The sequence below is a fragment of the Anolis sagrei genome, chromosome 6 (genome assembly GCF_037176765.1).
Source record: "Anolis sagrei isolate rAnoSag1 chromosome 6, rAnoSag1.mat, whole genome shotgun sequence".
NCBI classification, from domain to species: domain Eukaryota; kingdom Metazoa; phylum Chordata; class Lepidosauria; order Squamata; family Dactyloidae; genus Anolis; species Anolis sagrei.
The window spans coordinates 90,031,242-90,043,448 of record NC_090026.1 but is presented as its reverse complement, the minus strand read 5'-3'; the positions used below and the strand labels follow the sequence as shown (position 1 = coordinate 90,043,448).

General features: G+C 44.1%; 1 protein-coding gene and 1 pseudogene across 1 annotated transcript; both read right to left on the bottom strand.

The window, feature by feature from the left end:
- Nucleotides 1-2,530: 2,530 nt before the first annotated feature.
- Nucleotides 2,531-6,936, bottom strand: TRIL (TLR4 interactor with leucine rich repeats). Its single transcript, XM_060782010.2, has one exon. The coding sequence runs from the start codon at nucleotides 6,787-6,789 to the stop codon at nucleotides 4,519-4,521; it is 2,271 nt and encodes a 756-aa protein (XP_060637993.2). The 5' UTR covers nucleotides 6,790-6,936; the 3' UTR covers nucleotides 2,531-4,518.
- Nucleotides 6,937-6,938: 2 nt separating this feature from the next.
- LOC132779670 (uncharacterized) lies at nucleotides 6,939-7,581 on the bottom strand (annotated as a pseudogene).
- Nucleotides 7,582-12,207: the final 4,626 nt, after the last annotated feature.

Sequence of the window (12,207 nt, the reverse complement as noted above, 5' to 3'; positions counted from 1 at the left end):
CTCAATAAACTGACATTCTTTCTCTACCCCAATGTACTCCTTGTTGATATGGAGTTGTGACAGTTTCTTCTGCTTCCATGCTGTCAAGACAAGGACTTGATTCATTGGCAGGCTGCATTCTAAAGGATAAAATATTTATAGTTTCAAACATTTCCAGTTAGCAATTAGCAAAATGAGTTTTATTTTAAAAATAATAAATAATGAGCCTTCTGTTACTTGAAATGTTCTAATTTCTCCAAGGAAGCATCTGATAGTGATATTTTGAAGGACTTTTGGCCCTTTGGCTTGCTATGATTGAAAGGAAAAGGCATTTTGCACATTATTATATCAGCGTTGTCCTTAATAATGCAATGCTAAAACTTACATGATATGGACTTCAAGAGTCTGCAAATTGGCTGAAATTCTCTGGATCAACAGACTGAATTCAGAAACAACACAGTAAGATACAACTAGAAGGATTAAGGAAAAGATTGCATAGCTTAGACCAATTATGTATTTTGGTTCCAGAACTGAACTGAAGCTTCCATAATTTCAACAGACTAATTCAGATTGTGAGTTGAGAAGCTTTTTATCTGTGTTCTTCTACAATAATTATTCTTGCAGATTCATTTTCTGTCCACCTTAGGGCTGGAATGTATATTTTAAGAGCAAAACAATGCCAGTTTTCACAGGGTAAAACCAGAGTATATGTTTAGCACAATTTTAGAAAAGGTGCTCCAACAAATAATGAAGACATAGGTTTATCAAAATACACAATTGCCCTCTTTTATGTATTTTGCATGTAGCATACTTAGTTTTGTAATTGGTCACTGGAAAGGTTCATTTAGACATAATTTGTTAGTTTGGTTGCTGAAGAACTTCCAAAAGTCAATGTGCAATTTGGTTAACAGACATGGAGTGCCACTATTTTAAAGATATATACACTCAGGAAAGTGTAGATAACATATGTTAGAGATCCTGAAAGGTCGCAGATTCGAATCTGGGGAGCGGCGTGAGCTCCCACTGTTAGTCCCAGCTTCTGCCAACCTAGCAGTTCGAAAACATGCAAATGTGAGTAGATCAATAGGTACTGCTCCAGTGGGAAAGTAACAGCACTCCATAAAGTCATGACCTTGGAGGTGTATATGGACAACAGCTCTTAGAAATGGAGATGAGCACCAACTTAGAAAGAGCTTAGAAATGGAGATGAGCACCAACTCCCAGATTCAAATATGACTGGACTTAATGTCAGGGGAAAACCTTTACTTTTACCTTTACCTAGGAGTCCCAAACTAAGGCCTGTGGGCCAGGTGCACCCTCCAAGATCATTTACCCAGATCTCACCTAAACTTTAGACATAGGGTCATCCTAATTTTGAAATGACTTGAAGGCACAAGATAACAACAATCCTAATTAACTTGACTATCTCATCAGCCAAAAGCAGGCCCACACTTCCCATAGAAATATTGGTAAGCTTATGTTGGTTAGAATTGTTCTTCATTTTAAATATTGTATTCTCTTTTTCTTTTTCTTTTTCTTTTTTTTTGCACTACAATAAGATATGTGCAGTGTACGTACAAATTTGTTCATTTTTTTAAATTCTATAGTCTGGCTCTCCCAACAATCTGAGGGACTGTGAATCGACCCTCTGCTTTAAAAGTTTGAGGGCTCCTGACAAATGCAATCTTTCCACCTCATCACATGGAAGTTAATCTCCGCTTCTCTGCACTGCTGTCATGGAGTCCACCGGAACTTATCAAATGACACAGGGCTACTTCTGGTAGGGCTCCATTAGGGAAGCCGGGGAGGAAGTGAGAGGAAACTGGAGACAACCACAGTAAGGGGATGAAGTGGTACGCTGCCCCACATTTTCCCTTGCTGTCCGCTGGCTTCTCAAACTCCATGCAATGAGGTCCTTTGTGCAATGTATCTAATTGTAATGATATTTAGATGTAACAATTACTGTTCACATTCAAAGTATGTCTTTTAGGGTGTCATAAGAATACAGTTCAAGATTTCTGCAAGTAAATAATGAAATACTAAAATACAGAACAAATGGGAAAGAGCAAAATGATAACATTCGCAACCGTCTCCTCTCCTTATCTACCATACTCTGTGTCAGTGATCAAATGATAATCAGTATAAACTCTTGCTTTCAAAACTTTGATTGTAAAGAAATCTAATCAGGATTCTGTTTAAACAACCCTGCTCTAGAAATGATGATTATAAATGAAAATCAAAGACCAAAGATCCTGAATATGTGAATTCAACCCAAAACGATGAATGGAAAATCCATATATAGACAAGGAACATCCTCTTTACAAATACAGGCAACAAGGAGGCTCATGAAATGACATGAGAATTTAAATATGTTCAATTATGAACTATATTGTTTTTGTTATTGTTGTTATAGTTGTTATTTTTAGAAGGTCAAAAGCTGCATACTGGTGTTTCTTATAGCTACCCTTCATAATCAAGGTCCCCATGTATTAGACTTACTAGCTATATTTACAGGACACATGAAAAGAAGGACAAAGAAAACCTGCTGAGCTACAGAAGTACCAAAAGTGTTTATTCAAGACCATTGTAAAAATAAGTCATTCTTTTTAAAAGTATAACAAACTTCGGTTAGTGTTTGTTGTTTTTTCCTAGTGGTATCAGACATTTAGTCTTGTTTGCAAACGAAACATGAGTTGTAACCACTGTTTGCATACTTACACAAAACATACATTAAAACACCTCACATTCATTCAATTACAAAAAAAGGCCCAGTCAGTATTAAAAAGCACCATTCTAACATCTTCAAATTAATTTTATGTTAAACATTCATTTTCAAGGCACTTCTTGAGGGCAAGGGGATAATGTTTTGGTCCAAGACCCTAGAGCTAATAAGTTTTAAAAATCAGTGTTTAATATTAAAAATTCAAGAATAGTTTCTCTGCCACAGTAGTAATTTGTGTTCACATTATTTGTCGAAAGAGTGGCAAACCTGTCTCATCTTAAATAAAGGCAATGGTGACTGGTGTCAGCATCTGAAATATTAATATTAACTGCTTGTTGAGCCAGACACTAGGCTTTCATTCTTTATCAGCTTAGGGCCAGTTTAGGCACTGCTGTCCTCCACAGCTCATTCCTGGGGAACCATTCTATGAATGAACTCTGCAATGATCTCTGCTCTGTCCATTGTCCATATGCATGAAATGTATGCCCAGCTGTGCCAACATATCCTTGGTGGCAGTGGCTATGGAATGCATAGCATCCATTTGTTTAGAGGGGGCATACAAGCTGAGGATTTGTGCTACTGCTCCTTCAAACTGTTTACTCAGCAAGAGAAATAGCTACATCAAGTTGTGGTCTTATGAACTTGGGTTTGATCATAAAAATGGCATTGTAAGTGGTGCAAAACTACAACCTGGGCTGTATGCACACTGCAGAATTATAGCAGCTTGATAACAAATTGACTGTTAGGATTTGTAGTTTTGTGAGATATTTATTCTTCTGTTAATGAGCATTGGTGCCACAAAAAACTTCCAATCCAGGATTACATAGGATGGAGCTAGAACAGTGAAAGTGGTGTGAAGCTGCTATAATTCTGCAGTGTGGATGGAAGGCTGGAGTGTATCCACATTTCACAGTGCTATTTGTAGTTTGCTGAGGGACAGAGTTCTCCACTAGGGAGCTCTAGATCCACAACTGCAGTTCTTTATGACAGTGGTTCTCAACCTGTGGGTCTCCAGGTGTTTTGGCCTACAACTCCCAGAAATCCCAACCAGTTTACCAGCTGTTAGGATTTCTGGGTGTGGCAGTCGCAAGGCCAAAACATCTGGGGACCCATAGGCTGAGAACCACTGCTCTAGTAGATTATTCTTTCACCAAACTACAAAGCCCAGTATGCTCTAGGACAGAGTGGTAACAGTTAAATTGGTATCAAAATACCATACCTGTGTGATGCAAAAGATATCCTCCTGAAAGGCAAAAAATACAGTCCAGCTGTGAACATTCATATAGAACCACCTACTCTTATTGCGGCCACTTTACTCTTCTTATCTTAGACCAATGATCAAGAACAAAGTCCTTGATGGATACAAAGTTATGTTCACAAATTAGGGGTTATTTTTTCAAAAAAGAAAGAGTTAAATTATCTCAGTATGAGAACTGATAATTGGATTGCTGTGAAACTCAACGTACAAAGACTTTGTTCATATTGGTTCCCATTGGCTCATGGTCAGGAACCAGTGCCTATGCAGCTTGAGCAAATAGTAGTGTATAGAGAATAGTGGTGGAATCCCGTTAACTAGATTTGGTCCCTCATTAAAAGATAGTGGTCCTTTAGTAAAAAAAAAAAAAAAAGACCTTCAATAATCCCCAGAAAGACATATAGGTTTGTTCAGGCTTATTCCTTTTTAGACACAGAACCCCTGGTTTAATAAACCATAATTTTGCATGCCAGTTGCACACCTCCATATAGCCAACAGAGGTCACCATTCCCAAATCATAACACCAGCAGCTATTCAATCCCAATGTAACCTGGGCTAGTCTTTAGTCTGCAAAGCGTTGCAAGAGGTTATCCTCTACCCGCCGGGCACTGCTGTTTCCTCCTGCACTACTGTCCATGAAGCGTTCACAGGGAAACTCAATGAGGTCAGCCTCGCTGAGAGCACAGACAGTGCTCCGGGGCAGACGATGGGACTGGAAGCCAGAAAAGTCAGTAGAGACACCAGTGCCCATGGAGCGAAGGGGACGACGAGTTGAATACATCTGCCTCACATGTACCGGTGATGCTGCTTTACGCCGTCGGCAGCCCAGCACCTTCTTCCGCACCAGGCGAGAGGCCCAGGCTGCTAGGGCCAGGAAGAGAAGCAGCGCATTGACTGCCAACAGCACAAGGGTGAGGAGCTGCTGGTCTAAGCTTCGGGCTCCACCTGCCACAGCGGCTGCTGCCCCTGTACCCTCTTCTGGCAAGGTAACCAGCCCTGCACAATGGTCCCGTGGGGCCACGGGGCAAACGCGGCCTCCCATCACACCCTCCACACAGACCAAGTAAGGAGTATCCGGATGCAACTCCTGCAACGTGGTTACTGGCTCACTCCATTCAGGGATGTACACAAAACGCTGGAACTTGACTGCTGCTCCAAAACGATCAAAGAGGATCCTGAAGCGCACAGGCCCTAGCAAGCGAGGACTGCGATGGGGGCGGACCTCCCAGCGCACAGTCACAGCATTGGTGCTCACAGCCTCTACTGACAAGTTGTACAGAAACAGCTTGTTGAAATCACAGGGGTCGGTGACCAGCGGTGGTGTGCCAGACACCGAAGAGACCAAGTAGTGTTTTCCTGTCCTCCTAGGCCAAGCTGGGTCAGGAGAAAGTGGCCTTGTACTAATAAGCAAGCTAGGCCTTGAAGTTGTGGGGCTTGAATCAATGCCCTGGTCTCCTCCTTCCTGCACTGGGGCTACCATGTTCTGGGAGCCCACCATGGATGACAGAGAAGGCAAGGAGCTGAGCTTCTCAGCTAAGGGGCTGAAGCTGCTGTTCCCTTGATAATCTGGAGAAGGAGAGGCCAACTCCTCGGAACAAGAAGTTCCATTCGCAGGAGGGAGGAGCTGCACATCCTCAAGGTAATCAAGGTACTTTCCTGCCAGGGAAAGTGGTTGGCGGCACTGCACAAAGACAGTCAGGAGCCTTCCCTGGGAGTGCCAGGAGCCCAGCCAGTGCTTCAAGCCTCGCAAGCGGCAGTCGCAGCTCCAGGGATTGCCATCAAGCTCCAACCGGTAAAGAGATGGGCTGGAGGCAAAGAGGTCTCCAGAGACAGTGACCAGTGCATTTTCCTGCAAACTGAGCTCTCGTAGTTTGTGCAAGTGCACAAAGGCATCGGGATGGAAGCCAAGCAGCCGGTTGTGGCTCAAGTCCAACACCTCTAGATTGCGGAGTGGCTGCAGTAGATGGGATGGCAGTTGGCTCAGCAAGTTCCCTTCCAAGTGCAATTCCTTGAGGGCCGCTAGCCCGGCAAAAGCATCTGGTGCCAACCAATCCAGTCGATTGCCGCTCAACGACAATTTGGCCAGGTTGTTTAGGTGCTGAAACAGCCCTTTCCCCAATTGCTGGATGTTGTTGCCCGAGAGCAGGAGGGTGCTAAGCAACTGCAGAGGCCGGAAAGTGTCTGGATGGCGCAACAAACTCTGCTGGTTCCCAGACAGGTCAAGGAAACGCAGTTTGCCCAAGCCAGCGAAAGCATTGCGGCTCAGCCAGCGGATCCGGTTGGCCTCCAGGTGCAAATAGAGCAGGTTGGTCAGCCCCGCAAATGTGGCATCCCCTAACGAACCCAAGGCGTTCCCATCCAACCGCAGCTTGACCAAGCTGCCCAAGCCAGCAAAGGACGCCGCGCTCAAGTAGCCGATCTCATTGGCGTTGATGTAGAGGATGCGCAGCTTGGCCAAGGGCCTCAGGGTTCCTGGTGTCAAGGCCGCTAAGAGGTTGTTGCCCAGGTAAAGCTCCTCCAGGCGGCCCAGGCGCTCAAAGGCCTTGGGGTGCAGTGTCCGGATGCGGTTGTACTGCAGGTCCAGGCGCTGGAGCGACCCCAAGCGGTGGAAGTCGAAAGCAGAGATATTGGCGATGAAGTTGCCCCCCAGGCTGTAGGTAAGGATGTCCTGTGGCTCCAGGGCTTTGGGGACGGCCCTCAGGCCCCGGTTGGTGCAGAGGAGGTGCTGCTGCTGCTGGCAGTCGCATGGCTCTGGGCAGATGGGCTCAACCGGAGGAGGGAGCAGCGCCAGGAGCCAGCAGGAGGCCAGCAGGAGCCGCATCAGCGGGACCATCTCCCCCGGACCAGGGCTGGGCGGCTTCGATCCGGCATCCCTTCCTGCAAGGCGGCGGCAGAGAAAGGGGCTCTCTTCCAGGCTTGGAAGCAAGCAGGAGAGGCACAGAAAGGAGCACCCCTTGCTTCTCTATCTACCTTTCCTGCCGCTTATTCTCCGACCTTCATCAGCTGGATCTCTGAGGCTCCATCCCCGGCGATTCTGCCTTCTCCGCTGCCTCCTTTCTCTGCTGCTGGGAGTCCAGGCGGGGGAGTTGGCCGGGGAGAGTCCGACGGAGCGGAAACTCGGCGCTTCCCACACTTGGCCCCCGGGGACTGGCTCTGGAAGATCCGACGCGAGGAGGGGAGAGGGAAGGGCGGGAGGAAAGAGCAGAAAGGGGCCGGGATTCCGCAAGGGAAGGAGACGGGCTGCTGCTCTTTCTGCTCCTGCCTTGTCTCCGCTCTGATGCAGAGGGAGGGAGAGGGGGGGAGGGAGGGAGGCGCAGAGAGGGAACAGCAGGATGAAACATCGGGCTGTCTGGCAGAGAAAGGGAGCAACACGTGGGATGCAGAAGAAAAGCCTCCTCGCTGGAGTTTGCTGTGGGAGTGGGTCCAATTTGCGGAGCAGGCAAGCAGCCCGTGGCTCCCTGCCATTCTCGGGACGTTTCAATGGGAGTGGGGACCAGAGGAGTCTGCCAAAAGCAAGGCAGATTGTGTATATCCCCCTTGGGAAAGACCTCGATGGACCATCCAGTCCAACCCCCTGCCAAGGAGCAGGAAAATTGCATTCAAAGCACCCCCGACAGATGGCCATCCAGCCTCTGTTTAAAAGCTTCCAAAGAAGGAGCCTCCACCACACTCCGGGGCAGAGAGTTCCACTGCTGAACAGCTCTCACAGTCTTCCTAATGTTCAGGTGGAATCTCCTTTTCTTGTAGTTCTGCATCCTAGTCTCCAGGGCAGCAGAAAACAAGCTTGCTCTGCTCCCTCCTCCCTATGACTTTCTCTCACATATTTATACATGGCTATCATGTCTCCTCTCAGCCTTCTCTTCTGAAGGCTAAACATGCCCAGCTCTTTAAGCCGCTCCTCATAGGGCTTGCTCTCCAGACCCTTGATCATTTTAGTCACCCTCCTCTGGACACTTTCCGGCTTGTCAATATCTCTCTTCAATTGTGGTGCCCAGAATTGGACACAATATTCCAGGTATGGTCTAACCAAGGCAGAATAGAGGGGTAGCATGACTTCCCTGGATCTAGACACTATACTCCTATTGATGAAGGCCAAAATCCCATTAGCTTTTTTTGCCACTGCATGACATTGTTGGCTCATATTTAACTTGTTGTCCACAAGGACCCCAAGATCTTTTTCACACGTTGTGCCCTCAAGCCATGCGTCCCTCATTTTGTATCTTTGCATTTCATTTTTTTCTGCCTAAGTGGAGTGTCTTGCATTTGTCACTGTTCAACTTCATTTTGTTAGTTTTGGCCCATCTCTCTAATCTGTCGAGATCGTTTTGAATTCTGCTCCTGTCTTTTCATAGAATCAAAGAGTTGGAAGAGACCTCATGGGCCATCCAGTCCAACCCCCTGCCAAGAAGCAGGAATGTTGCATTCAAGTCACCCCTGACAGACGGCCATCCAACTTCTGTTTAAAAGCTTCCAAAGAAGGAGCCTCCACCACACTCCGAGGCAGAGAGTTCCACTGCTGAACGGCTCTCACAGTCAGGAAGTTCTTCCTCGTGTTCAGATGGAATCTCCTCTCTTGTAGTTTGAAGCCATTGTTCCGCGTCCTAGTCTCCAAGGAAGCAGAAAACAAGCTTGCTCCCTCCTCCTCGTGGCTTCCTCTCACATATTTATACATGACTATCATATCTCCTCTCAGCCTTCTCTTCTTCAGGCTAAACATGCCCAGCTCCTTAAGCCGCTCCTCATAGGCCTTGTTCTCCAGACCCTTGATCGTTTTAGTCGTCCTCCTCTGGACACATTCCAGCTTGTCAATATCTCTCTTGAATTGTGGTGCTCAGAATTGGACACAATATTCCAGGTGTGGTCTAACCAAAGCAGAATAGAGGGGTAGCATTACTTCCCTAGATCTAGACACTATGCTCCTGTTAATGCAGGCCAAAATCCCACTGGCTTTTTTTGCCGCCACATCACATTGTTGGCTCATGTTTAACTTGTTGTCCACGAGGACTCCAAGATCTTTTTCACACGTACTGCTCTCGAGCCAGGCATTGTCCCCCATTCTGTGTCTTGGAGTATTGGCTATCCCTCCCAATTTGGTTTCATCTGCAAACTTGATGATCCTGCCCTCTAACCCTTCATCTAAGACGTTAATAAAGATGTTGACCAGGACCGGTCCCAGGACAAAACCCTATAGCACACCACTCGTCACTTCTTTCCAGGATGAAGAGGAAGCATTGGTGAGCACCCTCTGGGTTCATCCGCTTAACCAATTACAGATCCACCTAATGGTAGTTTTGCCTAGGCCAAATTTGGCTAGTTTGTTTGCCAGAAGGTCATGAAGGAACATCTAATTAAGTTCTGTTTGCCTCCTGATTAGACTACTGCAAGGCACTATATATTGGGCTGCCCTTGAAGATTATTCAGAAGCTGTAAAAAAAAAGTATAACAACCAGAGTAATGCCAAATGGCCATACTATGGCCATCCAGTCCAACCCCCTGTCAAGAAGCAGGGAAATCAGATTCAAAGCACCCCTAACAGATGGCCTTCCAGCCTCTGCTTAAAAGCCTTTTTTTTACAGCTTCTGAATCATCTTCAAGGGCAGCCCAACATATAGTGCCTTCCAGTAGTCTAATCAGGCGGCAAACAGTACTTAACTAGATGTTCTTTAGAAAGGTAAGGAGCCCTTTGAATATGCTTGAATGCTGAGCTGAAGAAAGTGAATAGTTATGACTCCGACAACCATAATCCCTGAGCTGTGTGGCATTTATAATTGTGGAAGATTAGGCAGCAGATGTTTTGAAAAATGATTTTTTATCACTGAGGGAAATTATAGAAATTGTAGTCACAGTGCCTGAGGACCTGAGTTAGAGAGCACTGGGTTAATATGGGATCAGTCCCAACTCTGCTTTAAGCAGAATTCATAAAGGCTACTCAAGATATTAAAGCTATTTTGCAGATAGGATTCAGTAGTTTGGATTGCTCCTTTATAAAGTTTGGACTGAAACCCAGAACAGATTTATCATGCGGCTGACATCAGAGCCAACAGCTGCTGGAATGAACAGCCAAGAACTCAGTGTAACAATAAAAAAAGTTGGCTCTTAGCACTCATCACTCACTATTACCACAACTGAAACAAACAAAAAGCTCATTTCTTGGCCATACCTTCTGTGTGGTTTTTTATTATTATTTCACAGTTCTTAAGCCAGTTACATGCAACAGACAGATCATCTCCATTGCTGTGATATAAAACAACTGCTACCAAAGTCCCTGATCGCTGGCTCCGCTGACTGGGGATTCTGGGTGATGGAGTCCGAAACATCTGGAGGACCAAAGTCTGAGAACTGGCATGAAATATTTCCCTGTTGTTTCCTAATAAGTTATGCTTCATTTGTGCGGTTTGGGGGTTCCTTTTTCCCGCCTGCACACAAAGTGCTTTAAAATACACATGATATTGCTCAGACAGACACACACCATGTTCCCTGTGAATCAATTCAAACCCAATGCCACACTGATCTAAACAAGATGTCAAGCTAAACACACAGAGCTATACAAGTAAAGATTTTTAGGGGAACTGAAATGAAAGCATGTTCAGCAGAAACACAAAGAGAAATAAATCCCAACAATTTTATTTATTTATTTATTTATTTATTTATTTATTTATTTATGGCATTTATATGCTGCCCTTCTCACCCCGAAGGGGACTCAGAGCGGCTTACAAAATATATATACATACAATACATAATATTATTAGCATAGTACAATATCAGTATTATATATTACTATATTGCACTATACCATTATATTGTAATGTTATTAGTAATATTACATGTAAAATAATATATATATTTATAATATTGTAATTATTAGTAGTAGTATTTTATTGTATTACATTATAATATTATAAGTGTGTGTGTGTGTATCTATATATATATAAAAATGCTCTGTGCATAATGAGTACCTTAAAAACAAAAGAACCAATGAACGAAATCACACCAAATTTGGCAACAAAACGTCTCATAACACAAGGAGTGACCATCACTCAAAAATTATGATTTTGTCATTTGGGAGTTGTAGTTGCTGGGATTTATAGTTCACCTACAATCAAAGAGTTTTCTGAACTCCACCAACAATGGAATTGAACCAATTTTGGCACACAGAACTCCCATGACCAACAGAAAATACTGGAAGGTTTGGTGGGCATTGACTTTGAGTTTGGGAGTTGTAGTTCACCTACATCCAGAGAGCATTGTGGACTCAAACAATGATGGATCATCATCTGGACCAAACTTGGCACAAACACTCAATACGCCCAAATATGAACACAGATGGAGTTTGGGGGAAATAGACCTTGACATTTGGGAGTTGTAGTTACTGGGATTTATAGTTCACCTACAATCAAGGAGCATTCTGAACCCCACCAATGACGGAATTGGGGCAAACTTCCCACACAGAACTCTCATGACCAACAGAAAATACTGTGTTTTCAGGTGGTCTTTGGCGACCCCTCTGACACCCCCACGCAACCCCCTCCCACCGGGGTCCCAAACTCCAGGCTGAGAAATGCTGCCTTGAGGCCATCCAGTCCAACTCCCTTCACCAGGGCAAGAAAATATAATCAAAGACCTCCTGACAAAGGGCCATACAGCCATTCACACACGCACATATATGTATATGATAAATGCAGTATCAAAGATTTGAAAGGGGCCCCTAAAGAAGGACAATGATATGTTGCATGTTCCAGAGTAGGCAAACCAGACAATCTCCACATCAACACTGGCAAAGAAACAGCAAGAAATACTGTTTTACCCACAAGCAGAAAGAAATTACATATATTAGAAACCAACACTTTCTCATTACTTTATTTCCAGATCACCAGACTGGGCCACAGCAACACATGGCAGGGGACCGCTAGTATATATAATGTACATTTATTTATTTATTTATTTATTTACGACATCTGTATGCCGCCCTTCTCACCACAAAGGGGACTCAGAGCGGCTTACAAGATATGTATACATACAATATATTATATTATTAGCATAGTACAATAGTAGTATTATATATTTCTATATTGCACTATACCATTATATTGTAATATTATTTGTAATATTACATGTAATATAAATATATACTTATAATATCGTATTATTATTACTAGTATTATATTGTATTACATTATAATATTATAAATGTTATAATTTACACTAGTATTATATTGTATTGCATTATAATATTATAAATATTATAATTTAC